The sequence below is a fragment of the Mirounga angustirostris genome, unplaced genomic scaffold (assembly GCF_029215605.1).
Source record: "Mirounga angustirostris isolate CCGP_5_RB_7025 unplaced genomic scaffold, mMirAng1.0.hap1 SCAF_8, whole genome shotgun sequence".
Classification (NCBI taxonomy): Eukaryota; Metazoa; Chordata; class Mammalia; order Carnivora; family Phocidae; genus Mirounga; species Mirounga angustirostris.
Genome location: NW_026991716.1, coordinates 136,225,996 through 136,251,511, shown reverse-complemented (window position 1 = coordinate 136,251,511; position 25,516 = coordinate 136,225,996). Strand labels below are relative to the sequence as shown.

General features: G+C 42.7%; 1 protein-coding gene across 3 annotated transcripts in view; it reads right to left on the bottom strand.

Annotated features, from left to right (window-relative positions):
• Nucleotides 1-25,516, bottom strand: part of SNX9 (sorting nexin 9) — a 105,738-nt gene that overhangs the window by 30,755 nt on the left and 49,467 nt on the right. The window contains exons 3-8 of one of the 3 annotated variants that reach the window (XM_054505617.2): nt 23,087-23,161; nt 21,720-21,845; nt 11,354-11,446; nt 6,531-6,699; nt 4,608-4,758; nt 1,007-1,091 (exon numbers count right to left, since the gene is read on the bottom strand). In XM_054505617.2, the coding sequence (XP_054361592.1) occupies nt 1,007-1,091; nt 4,608-4,758; nt 6,531-6,699; nt 11,354-11,446; nt 21,720-21,845; nt 23,087-23,161 (699 nt within the window). The remainder of the gene's footprint in view (nt 1-1,006; nt 1,092-4,607; nt 4,759-6,530; nt 6,700-11,353; nt 11,447-21,719; nt 21,846-23,086; nt 23,162-25,516) is intronic. The other 2 variants (XM_045865808.3, XM_054505619.2) reach the window with 2 other exon arrangements.

Genomic DNA, 25,516 nt, shown 5'->3' with positions numbered 1-25,516 from the left:
TTCCCAGGACCTAGAGATTATTAGAATAAGACCAGATGTTTCCTCCTCCTTGTTTGGGCCTATGATAATTACACTCAAGACTCTCCCCCAACCCCGTCCCCATCCTACAGTTACAGGGTTAAGTCAATAGGGTCAAAAGATAGCCAGAGTTCTCTTTTCCAGAATTCATCTGGAAATATAGCACTAGATAATGCTTAGAAAGAAAATCTATCAGCAATCAACATTTGGGTGAAAACAGAGAGCCTATATGTCATGTTATGTAATAATCAAGTTATTCTGAGGGAGAGATTCTTAATGGTGTCACTAACTCCTAGCTTGTATTTGCTTAGTCCTTACTATGACCTGACAGCTGCTTTATTGGAGGAAAGACTAATTATTACCAGCGCAGTGGAAAGGGCATCTTTTTTTTTTTTTTAAGATTTTATTTATTTATTTGACAGAGAGAGAGAGAGCACAAGTAGGCAGAGTGGCAGGGAGAGGGAGAAGCAGGCTCCCCGCTGAGCAGGGAGTCGGATGTGGGGCTTGATCCCAGGACCCCAGGATCATGACCTGAGCCGAAGGCAGACGCTTAACCGTCTGAGCCACCCAGGCGCCCTGGAAAGGGCATCTTATTTGGATAATATGCATGCACTTTGCCAGGGCAGAAACCTAAATATTTGAATTGGGCTTATTAGCTAAATATACAGAGTTGGCAGGAAGACCGCATGTCTTCAAGACACTTTAGAGAAGAAAAATTATTAAAAGAATATATACTATAGACGTGGTTGGTTCAATTACTAATAGTCATAGAGGTAAAAATTAAAAAATATCTAAATATAACAACAGGCATCACTTGATGCCAATTATCTTTACTACTCTTGCAATACTAATACATCCCGTCAGTTATTTGGAGCATTAAATGTGTTAAAAATACCCTCCAGAAGACTAATAACCCTCTTAGCTTTAAGATATCATAAAAAGAGCTTAATTAGAAACAAAGGAAGCAAACAAAAGTGAACAAACTTACAATGATAGGAATTTTCTCTTTGGGTTTTGCTAGTTGCTTGGCCAACAAATACTGTTCCATTCCAGGTTTTGCAAATCCAGGAAATCTAGTCATGAAGATAAATGCCCGTGCGTGAGTCTTATGTCTTTCCTTATAGAATTCTACAACTCTGGTCCACATATTCTTAATACAAGAGTTTTAACCTTGTTCTGCCTTTCAGATGTAGCAGGACTAGGAAAACTGGTAAATGAAACCTAATGTAATCAGATTGTTCAATGGCCAATTAGTCATTTAATTAAGCTTTATCTGGTAAGAGAACAGTCTGACTCCAGAAGGTGTGATATTTATGGGTGCTCTACTTGCTTAACTGGATCGGAAACACTCTACCACCACAGAGAGTGAAGGGCAGCCTAGAAAACTGTCCCCCGGGGCACGGGAGGAGAAAGTACCGAGCACAGCCCCTGGAGTTGAACACATGGGGCCGTGGCCACACGCCAGCATTTGTATCCAAACTGAAGCTGTCTTTCAACATAGTCCCTGCAGGAGGCCACAATTATCCCAGAGAAACCGTCACTGTTCATAAGCACTTGTTCATAAGCCATCTTCTTTTAGACTTGTCTTCAGAACTGGTTTACAAGACACAAAAGAAAACCAGTCTCCTCCTTAGTAGAGACCCCAAACGTTCTAAAATCAGAGAAAAGCTGGAATAAACATACAGCCATCCAAAGCACTACTTCTAAAGAGGACAAGATTAATTTGGGTTTTAGAATTTCTTTTAATAAACAGGAAAAAAAAAAAAGACCCTCAGAAAGCAAAATACCTACAATAGAAAAAGAAATATTATTCCTACAAAAAACCAGCTACACTACTTCTATTTCATTCATATACCAAATTAAAAGCTAATGTGATGGTCTCAGGGGCCTGTCTTTTCCTTCATCCTCACATGACTTACCTCTTTTCCCTAGGCAGTCTTTATTTATTTTATTTATTTAAAAGATTTTATTTATTTATTTGACAGAGAGAGACGCAGTGAGAGAGGGAACACAAGCAGGGGGAGTGGGAGAGGGAGAAGCAGGCTTCCCGTGGAGCAGGGAGCCTGATGTGGGACTTGATCCCAGGACCCTGGGATCATGACCCGAACCGAAGGCAGACGCTTAACGACTGAGCCACCCAGGTGCCCCCCTAGGCAGTCTTTAAGCACAGCTCATACACGAGAGAACAAAGAGGGGTCTAGGAGCTGACCTTTGGGTTTGAATTCCAACTCCAACAATTAATAGCTATGTGACCTTTAGAGCTCCAGTCTCCTTTTGGGAGGAATGGGACCAATATGACCTGCCTTTTAAGATAAGGGAATTAAATGAATGAGGGAATTAAATGAGAGAGTTATATAAAGAGCCTAGTATATATATTCATAAATTAAACTTATCTCTAATTATGTCATCATCTCTTTGAAAGTATTCCCTACAGCCTCAGGTACAGCTCTCTCTGGGCTTCTTCAACATTCTGACCATACTTCTGCTATATAATTTATCATGCTTAATCACCATAATCCATTTACACATTACAGCAGACTAGAAATACCTTAGAGAAAGTATTTGTATTTCCAAGACCCAGAGGAGTTATAGGAATACACGAAATGCATAATGGACTAATCTGGAACAGTTTTATTAAATAACCTGTACTTTTGCTAGAAAATATTGATGGAAAAAATTGGGGGATTACACAGAGTGACAATTCCCTAACTAGACTGTAAGCCTCTGAGTGCAGAGGTCCCATTTCACATTTCCTTCGGTATTCTTAGGGATCACAGCAAACCTCTAGGGCCGATTCATTTAATACTTATTGAACAGCAGTGCAATTTATTAATTCTTTCAGTATTATCAAGATGGATTCTTATAATGCTTGAGTATACTTCAATTTCTAATCTCTTCTAGTGTAAGCTTTATGCTCCATGACAGGAACACGGCTGTCATATAAAATGGATTAACTGCTGAAAAATGTTAATACTTTAAAAAATTTTAATGACCGTTGTGAGTCATTTATATACTAGTCTAGTTAAATAGTAATAATAAAAAAAGAGCCACAGGATTTTAAACAGCTCTCAGCACCAGAGAGAGAGGGAGAGAGGGATGCCTCAGAGGTTCTGGGTCAATTTAGGATTCCTCTGATTTGGTTTCAGCCTGAACTGAAATTTTCGAGAATTTTAAATTAAAGCCAGCCCCTTCACTTCAGAGATATGGAAACTGAGGCTCAAACGGGTCACCCCACTTCCCAAGATCATACAGCAGAGGAGAGCAGGTGAGCGTGGGGCACAGGAAGGCAGGGAAAGCAGGGTCAGGAGCCTGGGCATGAGGCAGAGCCTCCCTAACCAGTAGCCAGGAACGCTAGGCCACACACATGATGGAGTCTGCGCTTCCTCGTTGTCAAAATGGGGCTGAGAGATACTTTACAGTAAAATGGGTTCCAATGCACTTGTAATTTATGCTAATTTACATCACTGCAGACCACACTGAGAACTTCACCTTCCACTCTAAGAAAAGGATAGAGTCAATGTGAATGACTAATTTTATAACGCATGCAACTGAACATGAAAAGACATAATGGAAGGAAGTGGATAGACAAGTAGGAAGAACTTGTAGCTAAAAGCCAGCTCATCCAATCACTTGATGCTATGTAAACATGCAGAGCGGAACCAGGAGGACTCAAACTTCCATGTGTGGATCTAGACCCAGACCTTGACATCCAGGTACACAGCAAACATTCTCTTTACAACTGTTTCCAGACACAGATTAACATTCCTTCCTGCTCTGAATCACGGACTTGGAACACAGAGAAACAGTGGTGGTAGTTTTAGAAAAACTCTATTAAGCACACTGCTGTAAGAAGAGAATTTGAGGATTCCTAGGGAAGTCATAAATTGTGTCTCCTTTGACCTAACTGTGTGAACTACAGACTCATGCAGGTCTGTCCTGCGGGGAATCCCACGGTGCTCTGTCCACACTCACCCCTTCCCACACGCTTCCCTGTCAGGCACTGAGTCTACAAATACTGTTCCAAACTCTTCTCGTTTTACATCTCAGAGAAATCTAAATGAAACAAAGTCTTACAACATACTAGGCATAGTAGTTGAGAGACTGAAGGAATGCCTGGGATCCTAACTTACCAGCTGTGCAAGCCTGGACACTTACTTAACCTCTCTGGGCTTCAGTTCTTCCCATAGTGAAACAGAGTCTATGTACTACAAAGGGATATGAGGGTCACATGACAGCTCATGGAAGCCACTCTGCGCAATGCCTGGCCCACAGTAAGTGATCAACAAATAGGAAAACAGTTAAAGGAGTTATTATTATTAATATTATTATTTTTAGCTTTCTTGTGACATCAATGTGCCATGGAGTTGACAAAGGTAAAAACAGTATTTGGCAGATCATTAAACAGAACAAATATTTCACTTTAAAAAGAAAAAAAAAATTCTTCCAGTAAGCTTCTAAAGCTAAGATCCAAATAGAAATGATCAAATGACACCCCAAACTTCCCAGATCACTGAAAAGAGGAAAGCCTCCTTGGATCTCCCCTCTGTTTCTGCGTGGAGTTCACGTTCCCCGATGCCCTTTAAACCTACTTGTTGAGTGGCAGCTTCATGGATGAGGAGCCAGCTCGGCTGTTGCCCCGCTGAGCACCCCCTGCTTCTGTTGACTCTGAATCCTTGAAGTAGGGAGCAGCGGACTTGGGGTCGTCCCAGTCTTCGTCCCACTCATCATCATCACCGGTGGCTAGGGGTGGGCACAGAAGAGCACCGGTGAAGAAAAACAAAATAAAAATGGAACAACCTCATTTTCTGATAGTGACTACTGACTGCGTTAGCCAATTAAAAAAAAAACGAGAGAAGCTGTAGCACAGGAATGTAAGGCAGATGCGGAGTGAGGGTGCTCTAGTCCGTGCAAGGGCTCCAACCCTGGATTCTGCCTTTTAGTGCAAAAGACAAGTTAGAAATAATGAGGCTGTCAGTGTGAGGAACTTCAGGGAAGTGCAGACTAGGAGCAGCTCCGTGGAGGGTACACAAGCCAAGCCGGCACACAGGTAACTCTCACTTTATACACTTGGAAATAAGCAGATCAAATACCCTTTCAGTCACGAATATTGGGCAGGAAGGATGGAAGGCAGATAATAGATCTTTGAAAAGGAATTCTTTAACACCAAGGATAATACAGGTGAGGGAAGGACAAGGGGAGGGGAGGAAGGAGGGGAAGAGAAGAAATGAGACAAGGGGGCGTTACAGCGCCCGCAGCCTCCCATTTGAACAGTGGTCTCTGTCGGGTACAGACGCTGCTGCCGGCTTCCCCCCACCCCCACGTCCTCCTCCCGCCGTCTGGGCCTCTGTCTCCCACCCTGATGGCCTCACGTGTCCTTTTACCATTAGACAGAAAAATGCCCTGGGATCTTGGCCCTAGGGTGCCACCAAGAGAAGCCGAGAGACAAAGGCCAAAATGAAAACGAAAAAGAACAGAAGGTACTGGAAGGATCTGGGCCGAGCTGGTACAGAACTGGGGTCAGCTGTGGGGTCGCAGCCCTTCCACTGGCCCGTGACTCCTGCTACGAGCGGGAGCCTGTGCCCTTCATGTCTCCTGCGCACAAGTCCCCGGCCACTAGCACATTCGATTCTCCACGGGATGTGCTCATCCACGGGTCATAAAAAAATGAGGGGCGGATCTCTGTCTTTTTATTTAATCTCAGAACAGACATAAATACCCTTTTTCTTAATTCCTGAATTGTTTCCCAGTCTACAAATTCCTCTTTTGCCTCTGTACTTCCATTAAAACAGGTAGTTAAGGAAGAGGAAAAACCATTAGGTCAGACGTCATAAACCAGCAGGTGATAAATCATACTTGATCTGTATACACACTTTTTGGGCCCAAGGTTTTAAAACAAATGTGTGTCAGCTGCTAAGATTTTAGAGTGGGAAGAGGATATAAAAATGGAGCTGGCCAGTCCCCGGCACCATGGAGGACCAGGACTGTGAGCTGGGTCTCCTGCAATGCTATCAATCCGTTGGCGACAGGAGGACTGTGTCCTCTTCCCAGCCACGGGGCCGCTCTGCTCTCCTGCCTTGTGAGCCTGGCCCCTGCAAGCAACTCCGATATGGATCGTGGAGCTGGGACTAGAGATTATAATTAACGACTACCCACATTTGGGTCCAGAAATCTAGGTTTGCTGCTAGTGACAAGAGCACCTCACAGTGCTCCTTTGATTAAATTCTATTTTTAAAATACCTTTTTTTTTTTTTTTAAAGACTTTATTTCTTTATTATTTGAGAGAGAACAAGCGGAGGGGAGAGACAGAGCGAGAGGGAGAAGCAGGCACTGCTGAGCAGGGAGCCCGATGTGGGGCTCGATCCCAGGACCCCAGGATCACGACCTGAGCCGAAGGCAGACACTTAACCAACGGAGCCACCCAGGCGCCCCTGATTAAATTCTATTTTTAACTCGAATGCCCTCCCCAGTCACTTTCAGGGTGGGCCCGGGCACTGGCAGAGCCCCCTCCTCACCTGGTCCTTGGTAGGCCTGGGGGTGACCAAAGGCAGTGTCCCAGTTATTGGAGGTGTTTCTCTGGGCCGTGGTCCCCTCTGGCTTGGCCCCCCAGCCATCCGTGCTGTCCCAGTTTCCAGATTTGGAAGCACTCCAGGCTGACCAGGGGTCATTGCCACTGCTGACCTGCTGTCAGAGGTAAAAAAAAAAAAAAAAAGGGAGAAAGACCATTTGTGACTTCTCAAAAGCACTACTCAATTCAGTAGGAATCACTTAACAGAATATACTAGGGGTGCTGCAAAAAACGGACATAAGTTTAAAACAATTTTAAATTTAAATAATAATTTTGCATTTAAATAAATAGATAAGGAAAGCACAAAGAGCAGCATCAACCTCATACATTTTCTTTTTATGTTAATCTTTTGCCCTGCTTCCTTGGAACTTGACAACCAGTAACAAAGGGACTATGACACGTGGCTGTCGCTGTCGTACTTGCTCTTTCTTCTCCACACCCCCCAGCAAGTACTTCCCTGAACTGTATCCATTCCTGAGGATGTTTCCATACCTCCACTGCATACATACACGGTCCTAAGTAACAGCTTTAGGTTCTTAAAACTGACCGACACAACATTACATGGGATGTGTCTCTCTGCAAGCTGTCTTGTTTTCACTTAAATCATGTTTTTGGGATTATCCATGCTGACAAGGATCTGTTTTATTTGCTTTAACTGTTTTAAAGCAAATCCACTATATTTTTGACGAGGTTTTAATTTTTATATGGAAAAGTCATACCTTCCCAGTAAAAAAAAAAACACAAAAAAACACAAACAGAATAAAAGGATATGCTACCAGGTTGCCAGTCATTCTCTTCAGACAACTACCACCAATGAATTCCTTCCATATACTTCATCGAACATCCCACGCCCAGAGGTCCCTTTTGTTTCTAAACCTTTGTGCTCTGCACTTGTGTTTGTTTTTTTCACTTCGTGGCCTGACGCGTTCTCTGTGGTCCATCAGCACATACGGGTGACGTGGCTCTTCCCCGTGGCTTGTTCCACCATATTTAACTCCCACAGCTTCACCAGTATATGCCGATGCTCACGTATCGTGCTGTCAGTGTTTTGCTACCAAAAATAATGCTGCAGTGCACCTCCTTGTACATCCTTCCCCACGTGTCCAATACAACCATGTGCAATCCCCAGAAGAGAAACTGGTGGGCTAAGGAGAATGGGCTTTCTCAGCTGACAGATTCTGTCAAACTGCTTTCCAAAGAGATTGTACAGTTCCATTTGACAGTTCCATTCCTACGCTCCCACCGACTTGCCAATGGGTTCTGCCATGCTCCAAAATTAATTTTTAAAATATTTTTTCCCATTATTCCTTTAAGTAATTTTACAGTTCAATTATTAATAGCGTAAATAAAACTTTGGAGAAAACAATACATGGCATCCGGTTTCAAGGACTATTACAGTGAGAGAACCTGCAGCCCACTTCTCACCCTGCCCCGTCCACTTGAGGCAACCACAGTTTTGGGGGGTTTTATTTCCTTGATTTTAAAATTTTAAATCTTTGATTTGCCTGGAATTTACTTTGGTGGGGGAAATAATTAGGGAATCTGACTTAATTTTTCTTATAGTCAGTCTGTTGGCCTAATACCATTTACTGAAAAATCCATCTTTCCCCTACTGAATTGAAATGTCACCTTACTCGTATGCTGGACTTGGGCCTATTTCTGGACTGTTTTTCCTAGGAATCCATTTGTATAAGTACCAAGTGACTTGTTAGCCCACTAGATAGAACAGTATTAATACTTTAGCATAAATCTTTTATTGGTTTATTTTTACACATCAACTTTAGCATCAGCTTAATATTTTAAAAGTAAAACAATCTAGGGGCGCCTGGGTGGCTCAGCTGGTTAAATGTCTGCCTTTGGCTCAGGTCATGAGGGTCCTGGGATCGAGTCCCATGTTGGGCTCTCTGCTGGGCGGGATCCTGCTTCTCCCTCTCCCTGCCTCTCCCCCTGCGTATGCTCTGTCAAATAAAATCTTTTTAAAAAATTTAAAAATTAAAAAAAAAAAGTAAATCTAAACTTTTGCATCAGAATGTCAAATTTTGAAAAATGTGTTGATTTTTACTTGTATCACCTTAAACTTACAGATAAATTCAGGGAAACCAAACAGTGTCTTTAAAAAAAAAAAACAATTTCAATATTGAATCTGTTTATCTAAGAACATGGAATAGCAAATTTTCCCCTTTGAGTCTTCTTTCTCACATTAAAAAAAAAAAAATACTTGTGTTAAAAAAAAAAAAAAAAGGAACAAAGAAAGGGGGAATTTGCAAGAAAGTTACCCAAACTGTCTAAAATACTTAATGCTCTAGAATACTATCAAGGTTGGCCTTTTTTGACAGATGTGGGGATAACTGCCTGTCACACACCAGAACCAGAGTGTATTTTTTACATGTGAAGTATGATTCCATTCAAACATCTCTTACACCTTCAAGAAAAAGAATGAAGTTACTAGTGATTTTGAAGGATCATTGCTTTCTGTGGGATGATTTCTTCTGTTTGAATTAGAAGTAAAACTGGTATGTTCTTGAGCTGGAATCCTATTTCATTTAAGTCAAATATTAACAGCAGAAGGACATTTCATCCAGATGCCTGTGAACTTCTCGAATATAAGCTTACACGGTGATACCTGCAAGGCATTCTAGCGGATACTGGAAATGAAGGCAGTCATGCTGAGGGCCTGACAAGCACACTTGACTTAAGAGAAGCCCTTCCTCCCTGGTTTTCTTTGAGGAGGGGAGTTATACTCTGCAATATATACTCTGTGCCCTCCAAACTCTATGAGGTTTTTATTTTCAGAATGAGAACTTCAAGAAGTACAGAAATTTTGGATAGTAAGAGGACAGTTAGTACAGACATTCATTTGTCTAGTGTTTCCATCAAGTCCTGACTGAGCCCCCCGGCCCCGTGAAATAATAGGCTGAGGGCAGCTCAGTCAAGGGCATGGGTTCTGGTCAGGCAGCCAGGCTGAAATTCTGGCCGGGAATTTCAGGCTTAGAATTCAAAACGAGGCAGTCTGCCTCAGATTCAGAAAAGCTGGTGCAAGTTACATGAAGGAAACTGAAAAGGAACAGAGGGTTATAAAGTAGGATAGGAAGACTGAAGGTCAACACTGCTGTGACATTAAGACTATAATGTTAGCAAAGAAAGATTTTCATCGACATCGAGGAAACAATCAGATGTGAACTATTCAGAGCAAGTATCCTTAAAAAAAAAAAAAAGTTCTTTTGAAAACTACTGCATTTAAGCGAAAACACTAATTTGAAAAGATACATGCACCCCTATGTTTACTGCGGCATTATTTACAATAGCCCACGTGGCCATCCATAGATGAATGGATAAAGACCACACACACACACACACACACACACACACACACACAGAAGGGACTATTACTCAGCCATAAAAAAGAATGATTTTGCCATCTGAACAACATGGATGGACCTCAGCATAATACTAAGTGAAATAAGTCAGAGAAAGATAAATACCATACGATTTCACACATATACAGAATTTAAGAAAAACAAACAAACAAACAATGAACAAAGGGGAAAAAGAGACAAACAAAAAAAGACTCTTAAATACAAAGAACAAACTGGTGGTTGCCAGAGGGGAGGTGGGGGGACTGGTGAGCTACATGAAGGGGATTCAGAGTATACTTATCAAGATGAACAGTAAGAAATATACAGAATTACTGAATCATTGTACCTGAAACTAAAATAACACTTTATGCTAAGCATACTTAAATTTAAAAATATATGAATGGACTTTACAAAAAAAATTAATTAGGCTAAAAATAAATAAAACTACTTTGTTTATAAATTGCTTATAGTAATTGCTATATATTTGGTTACCTATATGATCTCAGCTCCTCCTAAGGTTATGAAATCCTTGTAGGCAAATCTAGTAATTATTTGCTTCCTTCTCTGTTGTTTTTCCTGGGACATTCCCTCTATCCTGTTTCAAGGTGACTCTTGCTGATAAATCTTTCACAGCTTGGCCCACTGGACACCTCTCCAGCTTCGATCACTGACCACTCTCTCTCGCTCTCAGATGGCCTTTACTGACTTCCAGGGCCCCTCCTCTAATACCAACAACTAGGAGCCAGCTCACACAGTCTGTCTCCTTTTTTCTCTGAACCCACCTTGCCATGCATTGGCCTCTGACCTCTCTGTTTTCAACCCCCAATATCCCTTCTTGGGGCGCTTGGCACAAACATTTTCTGGGTGCTAGATGCCAGATCCTTCAAAGCCCAACCCCTCCTGTAACAACCTCCTAGGATGACCTGGTTTAATCACCCTATGGCCTCTGACCCCTTTGCCCTCAATCCCAATAACCCTTGTGCCCCCAACCGCAGGCATTTGGCCAAACAACCCATTCTGCTCCCGAGCCAAGGCTTCAAACCCAGAGCAGCCTCTTCTCTCCCTTTCTTCTGGCTTTGCTTCCTCTCTCCTTCTGTAAGGTCTTCAACTTCTTCCTTGCCTGCCCTTTATGGTACCAAACAGCTCCTGACTCTGTCAACCACGTGACTGAGAACCCTTCATTAGCTCTCACTGCCCATGGAACAGATCCCCAAACAAGTCTCGGTGACATACTCCCCCAGGTGCAAATCCCAGCTGCCCTGCCAATTCCTACCAATTCCACCCCGTGTCTCCACACCCCAAGAAGGCCTTCTGGAAGATACTTCACCTGAAATAATCACCTCACTTGTGGAAAAGGGCTACTTTGAGGGGCTTTAAATGTTAATTTCCTCTTGCATTCAAGTTTGAGCTTTACCTTATTTATGGTAGGAGAAGGAGAAGGAGAAGATGAAGAAGGTGGTGACTGGCTGAGACTTTCAATACAACCAATCTGAGCCAAAATATCCACCTTAAAACAAAAAGGGTGCTCAGTAAGTGAAGAAAAAAAGAGCATACCAAAGCTTTTAACTAGAGACAGCAAATTCGTGGCAGGGCTAAGTGCACCAGAAAATTCTAGCATGCTGTCCGTTCACAAACATTTTACATGCAAAGCAAAGCCCCGACTGCGGAGGAGTGGGTTATGGTCAGTGCGCATTCTGGAGACCGCTGCTGTCAGTCACATCACGGTGTCACTGAAGCGCCAAAAATAATCCTAAGCAGCACAGAGGGAATGGAACAAATATCATGCAAGTCACACAGCCAAGGAAAGAAACTCCAGAGGAAACACAAAGCCAAGCTTTTCAGAATGTTAAGATGTTGAACCAGTGTTTTCAAAGCCACCGGGCACGTAAGACGAGCAAAGCCACCTGGCTGACGAGGAGGAGGCACGGTGTCACAGTGACACCCAGCGGGCCCAGGTGAGGGCAGGAGCCAGTCAGGCCGTGCCCGCACAAGCAAAGGCCTCTGGTGCGTGCTCTGGAGGCTCTCCCTGGCTCGGTACGCAGCGTCCTCGCGACAACAGGTAACGGATACACTCCCATGAAGCTACTCAAGGCCAAACTGGAACTGCTGTCAGGAGGAGAGCTGTGGAGCCCCGTTCCCAGGCTTTGAGTCCCGGCTCCACAGCTCTCCAGTAGGGAAGTCATTACTAGAACGCTCACATGGTGTCACGAGGATGCACTTTTCAGGTACAACTCTCTTGTTAAGTTGGTGGTATTATCGCCATTTTCTAGATGTAGATAAACTTGACTTTGGAAATCAATTAATATACAAAGTAGGCTATCAACATGATCCAGTTTTCCACTTAAAACTAAAACTATTTTAAAAAAAGAACCGACAAAATACATGAAACCGTTTCCCAATCATTGGACACCAGGCAATAAAGGACCTGATCCTGCCTAGAGAGACTTTCCAGGCCACGGATCAGGATGAGGAACCCACAAAAAGACCAGTGGTTCCTGTGAATTGAGGAGATAGAAGGGGGAGCCCAGGGCAGAGAGCTGCACAGACAGCCCTCTACAGAGCCGCACAGGGGTACCCCAGGTCTTGGGCTAGTACTAGTGAGTGTACCACATGAAAGGATTAAGTACCCCCACCAGCCAGAAGAAAAAACCTCCTGAGCACAGGGCATCAGGTACACTGCCAAAAAGGGTTTTGCCTCAGCAGAGAAGCAAAAATACCCTGAGACGAAACATTGCTCTGGTCCCACTTGAAAAAGCTTAAAAATAATGTGAAAGGGTTACACTGTTTCTAAGTAACCTAACTTCATGCCAGAACAAGACCCCAAAATATTTATGGGAAAACAAAAATACCCAACATATAACAAGGTAAAAATCACAAGGTCTGGCTTCCAATAAAAAATCACCAGGCATGAAAAGTAGCAAAAAATATGAGCCATAACAAGGAAAAACCAATCAATCAAAGCTGACCCAGTAATGACACAGACAACAGAATTAGCAAGAATATTTAAGAGCAAGAAAGCTTCCAGATATTGATGAGACAGAGGAAACATTTTGATGGGCTTCCAGTGGGTGATAATTTTAAGCATAAAAAAGAAAAACCCATACCAGTGGGAACACACGGGATCAGTGTAAACCCTTGGGTCCACAACAATACCAAAAAAATAGGAAAACTCATTTGTCACTACTTGAGAAGCTATTAAAGCAACTTCTTACCTGGCAATCTGGCAGTGAAAGGGAAAGAACTGGACATCTACACCGAATTCCAGTAGAAACTGTTTTCCAAGGTAGCTAACCAGCTCCAACTGATAAAGGAAAAGTGCTATTTTACAGAAGAAAGCCACCTCAGTAAATGTGGAAGAAATCGCTTTATTGATTCAGGCAAAGATATCAACTGGTGGCAAACTATTAGGTGAATGGTTAATAGCACTGAATTAACACCAGATTACCTTCTGGTCACAAGGAGAAAACATAACCAGACGGTGGAAACAGAAGACTGCCATTAACCTGACCCAAGGTCATTCTGATCAGTAACGGTGGACTGATTCTGATGTGCTGTAGCATGAATATACAATATCCCTATGGTATATTCTTGCCCAGAATGTTCACTTTGAATCCTTTGAGACCTTAGGTACAGCTTCCAATTTATAAGAAGTACAGAGGATAGAGGAACAACTTGGACAATACCAAAGGAACCATCTGACAAATCCAAAAGACGGGAATTGTACAGGAAAACCAACTAAGAATAAAAAAGTAGGGGCTGTGCTGGAAAGAAAGGAAACATGTGAAGGACACAGTGGACATAACCAGACCTAACGCCTGGGCCCTACACTGAACGCCAGTTCTTAAACAAGCTGTAAAAGACATTCTGGGGTCTGCTGGGAAAATTAAAGTTGGTCTGGATATTACATAAGATGAAAATTTACTGAAAATGTCAACTTTTAAAAGGTTACAAAGAGTATGTACTGTACGTGTCTCATATGGGTATACATGTGGATAACCATGTTCATCAGGGAAAATAAGGAATATGCCAAGGTGTAAACAGTAGTGCATGGTGGGGATGTGATGCTTTTCTGTTGGCTAGCCTGAATTTTCTAATGTTCTACAGTGTATATGTACTGCTTCAATAATACTAAAGGGTTCTTCTTAAAAATTGTTTTTAAAGAAAATAAAAACACTAGTCCACAAAAATGATAGGTTCTGGTTTTGTTATATTTTGCTGTATTTTGCTTCTTATAGGACATCTTCAGGGAACCCGGACCAGTAAGAAGCACACTCCTACTTTGGATAACAGTGGTGAGATCTGACTCATTCACTGGCCTCCCGGTAAGCACACAAGACATGGTCTGAGAAGGACAACTTTCACTGCACACATCACAAGAATAGCCACACAGGAGCTACCGGGACAAGATGCAGAGAACGGTAATGATGCCACTGTTTCTCTGTGCGTCCTCCTACACTAGGCTGGACGTTGAGGGTTACTGAGGTCTGAGAATTAATGAAAAAGGTAACATATATTTCATTAAGATTGCTTTCTATCTGGCTTTCTACCAAACCAGCAAATGTGAGTACAAAGGACATACGACGGCTCAAAAGAAAACGGATGGGTGGTCATGGCCCTGGCTGCCCACCTGGTTCCTTAGAGGAGACGCTCCAATCAATACAGGTAAATGCGGACCACTCGGCCTGATAAGTCTGCCAGGTAAGAGGAGTCCCGAATCACGGGCTCACTACCCTTTACACTGTTACCTTGGGGGAGAGGCCGTGGAAGCAATCGAAGGTTCCCCTTGTCACCGCACAGCAGAGTTCTTGCTGTGCCTCCATCCCACGCTCACACGTTCTGTCTGTTGTCAGTTGGCTTACCTGCCATGGCCTCTCATTCCACTACACCCTCATGAATGGTCCCCTGCTTGGAAGCACAGATGGAAATTTCTAGTTACAAAATTCCTTCCTTCCAGGGCAAGACTTTGTCCAGGTATTTGCAACAGGAATGAAAAGAAAACTGCTTGCTCTGTGAAGTCTGAGGCTATTTATGTTTTTCTTTTTCTTTTGTTTTGACAACTCATCTGTAGGACTGAGGCACCAAAGTCTTTATGTGACATCTCTCCATCAGACATATGATGACCACATGCCAGCTGTGTTAGGAAGTAGGGGCAGAAAGCGAATACTGTGGGTGCCTGGGTGGCTCAGTTGGTTGGGCGACTGCCTTCGGCTCGGGTCATGATCCTGGAGTCCCGGGATCGAGTCCCGCATCGGGCTCCCTGCTCAGCAGGGAGTCTGCTTCTCCCTCTGACCCTCCCCCCTCTCATGCTCTCTCTCTTTCTCTCTCTCAAATAAATAAATAAAATCTTAAAAAAAAAAAAAAAAAGAAAGCGAATACTGTGATGCCCAACAGTTTCTGACAAAGACTTAACTCTTTTTCTCAGAAGAGCCTACAGAGGGTATAAAATTTTCTTATGTAGAGAGCCCAGCCATTTCTACTCAGAATGTAGAAGAATTTGTAAAATTTCCTGTTTTGTTCCTTATAGATCTTTTGCTCAAAGGACATTATCTATTTGTAATTAATTTAATTCAGATGAACCTCTACTAACATCACAAAACCACTGGTCAGAATATAAAACTTCTACATTCTTTAAAAAAATGAGGCTAGATCACAAGAACCAATTAAAGCTGTTTGTACTGATTGGAAATGACCCAAAAAGTTTAACTGGTTTAACAAACCCTTTGTTAATTCACATTCTAAGCACACAGATGTCAACTCCAGTTATGTATTTTTTTAAGTACAGAAAATGAAAACTTATTTTATTAACTTATCTTAAGAAGCAGGAAATATTTGTATTAGTTTAGAGAGTTGACTTATTTTGTTAGCGCAAAGTCTTAAAATAGGTCACTGCATGTCCCAAACAGGATGATGCTACAAGTAGTTTCCAGATGGATCTAATAAAAGTCCACGAGAGATGGGCTTACAGACACTTCTGATGATGGGCTGTGTTATAACAATGCTCACTGGCCCTTCATCAAAGCAGTGTTCAGGTAAAAAACAAAACAAATCCTTCCCTTTTGTCATTTGTTTCCTGTTAGACGAAAACAAACAACAATGACAAACCACCCTCAACAATGAACTTCATGGCATGTACTTTTGGAAAGGTTCCCTAGATGCATAAAGCTGTCTTATACAAAGCAAGGATCTGTGATCAAAAAAGCATGGAAAGTTAGTATTGCTAGCCTGATGCAGTTCTGGAGAAAATGTCAGCAAATCCTTTAAACAGATGTCTACAACCTTCTTTACAAAGCCCTGCAGTCCATTAAAAGGGATTCATATGGGGGTGGGGAGACGGAGAGAACCTTTCCAATAGGGTTTTGTAAAGAGGAAATCTCAATAAACAACGGTGAGAAGTCTATGGCATTACAGATCTTACTTGAGATAATGAAATAATAAGCAAACCTAATACCTGTGTGAAGCATTCTTCTGATTTATTTTTAAATGAATTACAAAATGGCCTTAGGATGGCCTAAAAATGGACTTTTTTTTGAGAAATGATAAAGTCAAATGTAGTTCCAACATAAAATTACTATTGCCTTCTTTATCCCTTAACCAATTAAAAATCCTTCATAATACCATTACACTGAAAAGCTCTGAATAAAAAGATGTTATTTCCCTAAATACCCACTTAACTTTGAGCATTTGTTTAATATCTAAATGGTTAAAAAGTAATTAACAATCCCAGTGGATTTCCTATAAGGGAATGAACTATTTCTGAATCAGCAGATGGTAGAATGAGGTGTTATGATGGCTCCTAGTCCTACAGCCAATGTTGAAACAACACAACCTCCCTTGACAGAATTCAGGTTGAAATCAGTAAACCTCGTAACATTTTCCACTATAAAATACCTTTTGCTGTATTTATGGAAGAACAACAACAAAAAAATCATTCCAACATGTGCAGAACATTCTAGTATGGTGCGAGGCCTCTTATAGGTTATGGGAATAGAAAAAAAATAAGACAAAATCTCTGCTTCTCACCAAGCTTGCAAGTTTACAAATAAATTTGTGATAAGAGTCACAAATAGCACTAAGGGAATCGAGAGAAGGAAAGACCAAACAAGGCTTCATAAAGGGTGCGGTATTTGAGCTGAACCTTGGGGGCTGGGCAGACTTGAAAGACAGGAGTTATTCTATCATTCTTGGAGGAGAGCGCAAAAGAGACAAAGAGAAGGGGGACTGGCACGGGGCGTATCTGGAGAAGAGCCCGTCTGGCCCGAAGCCTAATACACAAGGAAGAATAAAGTAAGGACGGGGCCATGCTAGGGAATCAGAGAAATACAACTGAGGCCGGAAAAGTATCTAGTCGCACCTCAAGTGCAGCTGAGTTTCTCACACACTTTCCCTACTGTGCGCTGTCCCAGGTCTGCATGATTACTGACAGGACGGTGACCCCCTGCTCCACACACGGCTCTCTTGACATGTAGAGTTGGTCTCGCGCTTCAGGAGGCAATGGGGGAGCCCCGAGAGTTGCTCGAGCAAAGAACTGACATACTTACCATCTTATTTTAGAGGCAGTGGTATCCGAGCTACTAAAACGAACAATCACGAAGTCCCTGCTGAGTACCAAGCACTGCTCTGAACACTTGAGCCCGTCTCTCCATTTGCGCGTTCCTGCCATTCTATGGGAGTTTCCAGATGAGGAAGTGGAGGCACAGAAGCGAGAGTCCTGGGATGAGAAGCAAGGGTTTTCCTGCCCTTTCACATCTGAGGGCGCAGGCCATGCCCATCAGGCGAGGGTCTCACAGAGGAATGAAAAGAGGGCAGTAAGAACATTCCCGAGAAAGATACGGGAAAGTGAGAAAGAGAAACCAGTTTTGTGGGGAAATGCTGAGTGATCTGCTCATTATGCATCTTGAGGGACAGAACGGAGAGGCAGATAGAGACGGTCAACAAGAAGCTGGAAATGGAGTAAACCGAAGAGAAAACTCAAGATTGGAGAGACATGTCTGTGGCTGGAGGAGAGGGAGAGAGGCTGGAATGAACCAGGGTAAGGCATCGAGAACATCCCTCGGAGAAGGGGAGAAGGGAGACGAGAAGGAAGAGTATTTAGGAAATGTCTCCGTGTGTAACTTCCTCTAAGGGCTCTTGTCCTCCAACTCCGGAAGCTCATACAGTGGAGCCGGTCTGTCACACCGGGTCTGACCGCCAGGCTCAGGTGCGGCCCACGCCCCCGAACCGCCCCCGGGGGTGGGGCAGCCAGAGCAGGTGGCAGGGGGTGAGGAAGCGGGAAGGAGGAAACCAGAGACTCCCAGGGAACTGGGATGCGGCGCGAGAAACAGAGAAGCAGTTTATCCCAGGTAGGTGGTTCTTGCCAGTATTTAACGAAGATAGAAAAAGAAATCTCTAAAACCTTCAGATGAAACATCTACGTTCATAGAACCTTTAAGTAATGTGCAGTCCACAGAGGCAGCCATATAGGAGGTTTGTAAAGATCTACTGTGAACAGTTTTTCAGACTCGGGGCAATGGTATAATTTAAACCCTGATAACTGGGTGCAAATCAAGATGAGGGCAACTGTCCACAGGTCTCTGCATGAGGCTGGTGGCACTGCCACCCAAATGAATCGCCCTTGAAGCTGTAAAATCCCAGACAGAGAACTGATAGTGAAACTGAGGTGAACCACTAAAAAATGATTCTTCTTTTCTAAAGGTACTGCAATAGCGGTCCTCATGCAACTTAAAAATCTGTATTTGAGTAAGAAAACAATGAGAATTCGATTCATTTCTGGGTTATCCTTTGATAAATATTCTACACAATTTGCATCTGCGGTGTGTGTGTATTTGAGCCTGGGAAAGGTACCATTACCGTACTGATATGCCTTTGAAAACAATCACACGTCCACGTCAGTGTGTCTAAATCTACATTCCTGCTCCCACGGGAAGCATGCTTCCCCCTGCGGGGCTGCCCTGGGGTCCCGCCTGGCCAGGCCCCTCCTGCCCGACGCATGTGTCCCAGCCTCCTGCTGCTGGAACCATGTGTGGCGAAGCTTCTGCCCACATGGCTGTGTTCCAAGGGCAGCTCTGCAAGTAAACTGCTGCATCAGAGAGGGCATGCATTTTAAATAGTAATGCATGTTATCAAACTGCCTTCCAGATGCTTCATCAATTTATCCTTCCTCCAGCTTTGCATCAGAACATGCCTGTCTGAATATGCCTTTCCTCACACTCGGTATTAAAACATTTTAATTCTCTGACCCTTTAAGAGCAGACTCTAAAAATGAGTATTTTCCTATGTTTATTGGCTATTTGCACCTTGCCTGTGTGGGAAGAAAGCCAGATTTAAAATAACTGGCGCTGAGGAGAGCAAACACAGACTGATCTGGAGCAGTGTGCAGGGTGGAAAGGGGAGGTGCGCCCTGCATTGCCTGACCGGGGAGAGGGCAGGGCTGGCTCCTCCAAATAAAACTGTCCCCTGGGAGAGCACACACTGCCAGAGTAATGTGAAAATCCCAACGGGCATAACCCTGGAACAAAAATAGTTTTTTCCTATTGACATTCAAGAGAATGAAAGAATGAGTAAACCTGACAGCAAAAGTTTTAAAAGCTACCAATTAAAAATGGCTGCCTGGTTTCCTATTCATGACATTTTTCATGGTATTTATAAACGCACCACCATTTTGGTCTATTTAAATTCTTCTTCTATTCCAGATAACTGAAAGCACAGATGTTTTTACTTGAGAAGGGGGCGCCTGGGTGGCTCAGTTGGTTGAGCGTCTGACTCTTGATTTTGGCTCATGTCATGATCTCAGGGCTGTGGGACAGAGCCCCGCGTCGGGCTCCAGGCTCGGCGTGGAGCCTGCTCAGGATTCTCTCTCTCCCTCCCCCTCGGTCCCTCCCTACCTACTCCCTCTCTCAAAAAAAAAAAAATTTTTTTTTATTTAAATTAAATCCAAATGCTCAGTTAATTAATTATGGTCATGCTTTCTATATTTTGTTACTTCTAGTTTCAGTTCACTTTTTCTTTGCTTTCAAAGGATCTGGTTAGATTTAATGTTAGAATGGATTAGTAAAATCCACCTTCAAAAAGTTGGTTTTATTTCGACTTATGCTACTCAGTTCCTACTGCTACATTTAGATACCGAGGAAGCTACTTCGTAACAGAGTAAGACTTGAGCCTGATGGTGAATTTGCGGTCAGAGTGCTTTAGTCCATCCTGAGACAGCGGCTGAAGTAGGTCCCTGAATTAAAATAGGATGAATATTTTTTCATCTTTTGTTTCCTTTGCTTATTCTAAATCATCTCAGCATCATTCCCTTTTACTAAAATGTTGTCTTTTACTCGATGCAAACCCATTTCATGGATGTTTTTGTTTAACTCGGTAAACTCAGCTGAGTTGGCTTTGCCCCCAGGGGACATCTGGCACCATCTGCAGATAATTTTGATGGTCACACCTGAGGGCAACTAGATGTTACTGGCACGCAGAGAGCAGAGGCCAGGGGTGTTGCTACACTGCACAACGCAGAGCTCAGGCCCCAGTATCCACAGCACTCATGCTGAGAATCCCTGGTAAACTTCAAGTGAGGCTTGACTACTGTTTCTTCATGTTTTATCCTGAGTAATCTTTAACTGACCAATGTTCTCAGGTATTCTAGAGTAACAAAATGCAGGAAAATGCTCAACTACGGTGACCTCTTTGCCTCTGAATTTTAAAATTGGGCCAGACTAATTTGTAATTCAGGATGTCCACCAAAAGCTATTTAAAAATGTATAAAATCGGGGTACCTGGGTGGCTCAGCTGGTTAGGCGTCTGACTTCAGCTCAGTTCATGATTTGGGGATACTGGGATTGGGCCCCCGAGTCGGGACTCCCTGCTCAGCGGGGAGTCTGCTTCTCCCTCTCCTTCCGCTCCTCCCCTGTTCACTCTCTCTCTCTCAAATAAATAAAATCTTTAAAAAATAAATAAATCAAAACGTACAGAATCTGCAGTTAACATATGGTAACAGCACTTGGATAAATTATCTTGGAAGGTTAAGATATAAACATTCTGTAAGCAAATAATTACTAAGTGATAGGACTATGACGCTTCACATAATTGAAAACCTTCTATGTAGTTAAAGAATATCAAGAAATAACACGCCCTAAAGCCCATTTGTTTCTAAGGATGCAGGAAGCGGTAACATTTTGATCTCCATCTTCTGACTTTTCTTGTTGCCGCTCACCCAAGGTAATCATTTAACGGTAACTGAACTAGGCAGAGTCACCTAAACTGGTCAAACTTTCATTAAAATTAATGTCGAATTTCCGTGTATTTTTCTCAACTCGTCCCACGGCTTTAAGTTTCCTAGAGGCAATACAACAGCAGTAGTGAGTGCTGAGCGCTGGATTTGCGGCCACTTTTCACCTGCACTGCATCTGCAAGATGAGTGTAAGAAACACGCCAAGGTCAGAGAAATCATTTCCTGTTCCAGCTGGAGCTCTGACACTCATAGCCTCAGTGTGGGACCCTGCCTTTCCTCCCCGACTTGGGAGAATATTTGCACCTTAAAGGGTCTGTGTTTGTATCATGCCAGACTTCTAGAAGCAACGCTCAATGGACACCCTGCATTCTCTCTTATAATCAACTTTAAAAACAGTCTTCAGCCGGTCTAACAGGCAAGTTTTTGTTAATGCCCAACAGAAATGCCACACAGACATCTAACAGCTACTTTGTGCTTTCAGGGAACGGCAACTGCTAGAATGCATCGTGAGCCGTCAGAGATGCGTTGCTCTCTCAGTCCAGCCAGATGACGGAAGACTCACCTGGTTGTTACTGTTGGCAGCTGACGAATTGGCCTGAGCTGTACTTGCTGAGAGGGAATCGAGGAAGGCCTGGTCAGCCACTGAATTTCCACAAGAAAATGGGTCTTTTCCATCATTGGGCAAAATCTGAATATTAGAAAGAACCACAGGTTTTTCATAGATTAGGGGTAGTTCACAGAGTCTCTAAAGGCAAGCAAAAATTGTCATCTATTATGGAAAAGAGGTTTATATTCTTAAAAGGTAGGGTAGCCTTTGAACATCTATATTAACTATTCCTTTCTAGAAGTATGCAGAGTTCTAGAAAATGCAATCAATGCCAGCACCAACTTAAATCCTCAGATTGTTCTCCTTCTTGTCCATTTTTAGGATCCTGCCTGCACAGTGCACAGAGGTAAAGCATGACACAAACATTAAGACAGGTGGGCTGAGTCCAGGGGCCTGTGAGCCCTCTGGAACTGCACAGGCGAGCCCGGGGTGCATGCACATGCACAGATTTCTGAGAAGAAGAGCCACAGATTCATCGGATTCTCCAGAGGGTTCAAAACTCCCCACCCCAACTCTCCATCAAGAACAACAGGGAGAGAGACAGCACCGAGGTAAACATCCCCCCAGGGCACCATTCCTCTCTGCTTGAGGGAACCAGAGGGCCCTTGTTCTTGATCTCACTTCCGTTTTACTCACAGGGCACCAGGCAACCTTGGTTTCAGTTGGTCACCGGAGGGGGGAGAGGCAAGCTGACCCAAGTATCCAGAACTCGTTTGAGTAACCTACAGACAACCAGCAGGGGGCGCCAGGAGGTTGGCTCAGAGGGGGGTTTGTCAGCTGAGTGTGTCCTAGGTGGGAGGCTCCTTCCAGGGGCTGGAACACTACCCTTGCCATCTATGGGCACAGAGCTTAAACCAGGTTAGTAGCTCCCAGGAGCTCATCCAAGACCCTCTGTTTATGGGAATGGGAGTGCGGGCTGAGGGATAGGTCCTAAACCAGCACAGAGCAAAGAGAGCTACTTAAAAAAAAATCTTTTTAAACTTTGTGAATGAACTCGTAATATAAACAGTACTACAGGCAACAGCGATTACACAATATAAACAAAGGAAAAATAGGGACATTCATCCAGAATAATTAGAAGTTGCTCTCCCAAGAAGGAACTTAATTTAAATATCTGGAGTCACTCTTTGGAGCTTGGGTCTATAGGTAACATTTTTTCTTAGGTCTACTTCAATGTATTTTTCATGTTTTATATAATTAGCAGGTATTACTTTTACAATGGAATTTTTTTTTATTAAAAATAAAGTTGCTACTTTCCATAAGTCATAAAAAGATGTCTGACAAAGACCAGGTTTAATTACTATAGGACAATAAGTTCTTACTTCAACATAGTCTGTGGGAACAAGCCCCCGTTCTCCTTTGCTGTTTCTTCCTTCCAGCCATCCTCCACCAACATCCTAATAAAGTTTAAAAAAGAGAGAAAAGAAAAAAATATGACATTATAGTTGGAATTTCCTACAGAAATTTTGCTTTGTTATATATGAAAAAATAATTAATGTTAAGCTCTTTATTCCCACAGAGCTAACACTGTTCAAAGTTATAAATGTTTTTAAAAGGTTTATATGAGAGAGAGGGAGTGCAAGCGAGTGAGGGTAAGCACACAACACTGAGATCATGACCTGAGCCAAAACCAAGAGCCGGATGCTTAACGGACTACTAAGCCACCCAGGCGCCCTCAAAGTTATAAATTCTTAAGGCTTCTCTTTACTCTGGAAAATGATATCATCTAAAAACAAGAAAAATCAAACAAGTGATCAAAGACTGAAAAGTAGCCCATTCAATAGGCTAAAGTGTCATCCATGTGTAATTCCTCTCTATTCACTGGGTGGGGGCAGATGACAAAAATGCAGCCCCGACTGTCAAGAAGTAGAATGACACCCTCATTTCTGGAATCTGTGTTGTCCTTTGTGACCTCTGTGGCCAACAGAATGAGGTGAGGTGGAAATAACATAGAGTGAGTTCAGAGTCTAGCCTCAAGAGGCTTTGCACACTTTTTCCAAAAGAGCTGTGTGAGTAACTTCGGTTGCTAGATGACAGAGAAAAGGCTCAGTCTCCTGGACTCCCCACCCCAAGCCAGCCAACCCTCAGCAGGGGAATCGCCAGACACCTGAAGGACCACGTGTTAAAGCACTGAGCCCCCAGCTGCCCACCAGGTGCCTGCAGACGTGTGAGGGAGCTCAGGTCAGTGGAACCATCCAGCCAACCTGGAGGTTCCTGAGCAAGACAATAAATGGTTGTTGTTTAAGCCACTAAGCTTTGGGATTGCCTATTATCTAGGAAAAACTAACTGATCCATGGTTCCTTCAGTCTTCTGGATAAACAATGCTAAACTAAATTATAAAATATACTAGAATTCCCACTTTTCAATCTATTATCTCAACAAAGTCCTACTTTTTCACCTTAAGAGTTGTCTTAAGTTCATAAATCATGTCTCAATTAGTTAATACCTATCTGAATTTAGATAACACATTTTTTTTGAAGATTTTATTTATTATTTATTTATTTAGAGAGCGAGCATGCATGCGGGAGGAGGGGCAGAGGGAGAGGGAGAGGAAGAGAGAATCTTAAGCAGACTCAGCTTGGAGCCCGACGTGGGGCTTGATCCCATGACCCTGTGATCAGACCTCAGTCTAAACTAAGAGTCGGGTGCTTAACCGACTGAGCCACCCAGGTGCCCTAATAATACATTTTTAAAAAATCATTTGAAGGGGCACCTGGGTGGCTCAGATGGTTGGGCGTCTGCCTTCGGCTCAGGTTGTGATCTCTAAGTCCTGGGATCGAGCCCCGAGTCGGGGCTGTTCTCTCCCTCTGCCTCTCCCCTCTCTTGGTCATTCCCCATTCTCCTTTTATTTTTATTATTTATTTATTTACTATTATTTATTACTATTTTATTTTATTTAAATAAATGGCTTATTAAATTTATTTAAATAAATAAATGGCTTATTTTTATTTATTAAAAACAGATTTATTTATCACTATTTATTTAGATTTATTACTCTTATTACTAAGTCAGGTGCTTAACTGTTTTTTTAAATAAAATAATAAAAATAAAAATCACATTAAGCGACTACTTTGTCCATTTTTGAGCATGACAACAACTTAAATACTATTTTACCAGGAAATGAAGACTATTTCTTCATTTAAAAAAATCAGATAAAGAATCTTTAATCTCTCTAATGATTAAAAATAAACTATTTACTTATATACACTTAGTATAGTATCTAAAACTATATATACTTTTCCTACCCAGTAATTATTTTTTGTATCTAAAACATATTAAGACAGGTTTTGAAAATACTATCAGTATTAAGAAGCCACCATCCTCTCTTGGTCATTCCCGTTCTCCTTCCCCGGTCTCTGAGCTGTCCCAGGCCCCTGTCCCCCCCACCTGGAGGAACACCTGCATCTCCTCCTTCCCTTCCCAGGACGTCTCCAGCTGTCCCGGCCACCTTCTTCACATGCTACTCTCAAAGGTGTCCCGGAGAGCTGTCCTATCCTCAGCTCTCACCTCCAGCTCGGCCATTTCCATTTTTAAACTGAGGCAAAGCTGTAGGGAAGGGTTAATTATTTACTATTCAAGCGCCACATATCTAACAATAAACTCATTTAATCTTCCCAAAGAAGCTTTTCTCTCTGACTCACGTACTTAATAAATCCACCATTCTCTCAGGTCAAAGGCCAAAACTCTTGGGGATCCCTGCCTCTTTTCTCTCCAACAGTATCTAATCTGGCACCAAGTCCTCTGGGTCTGA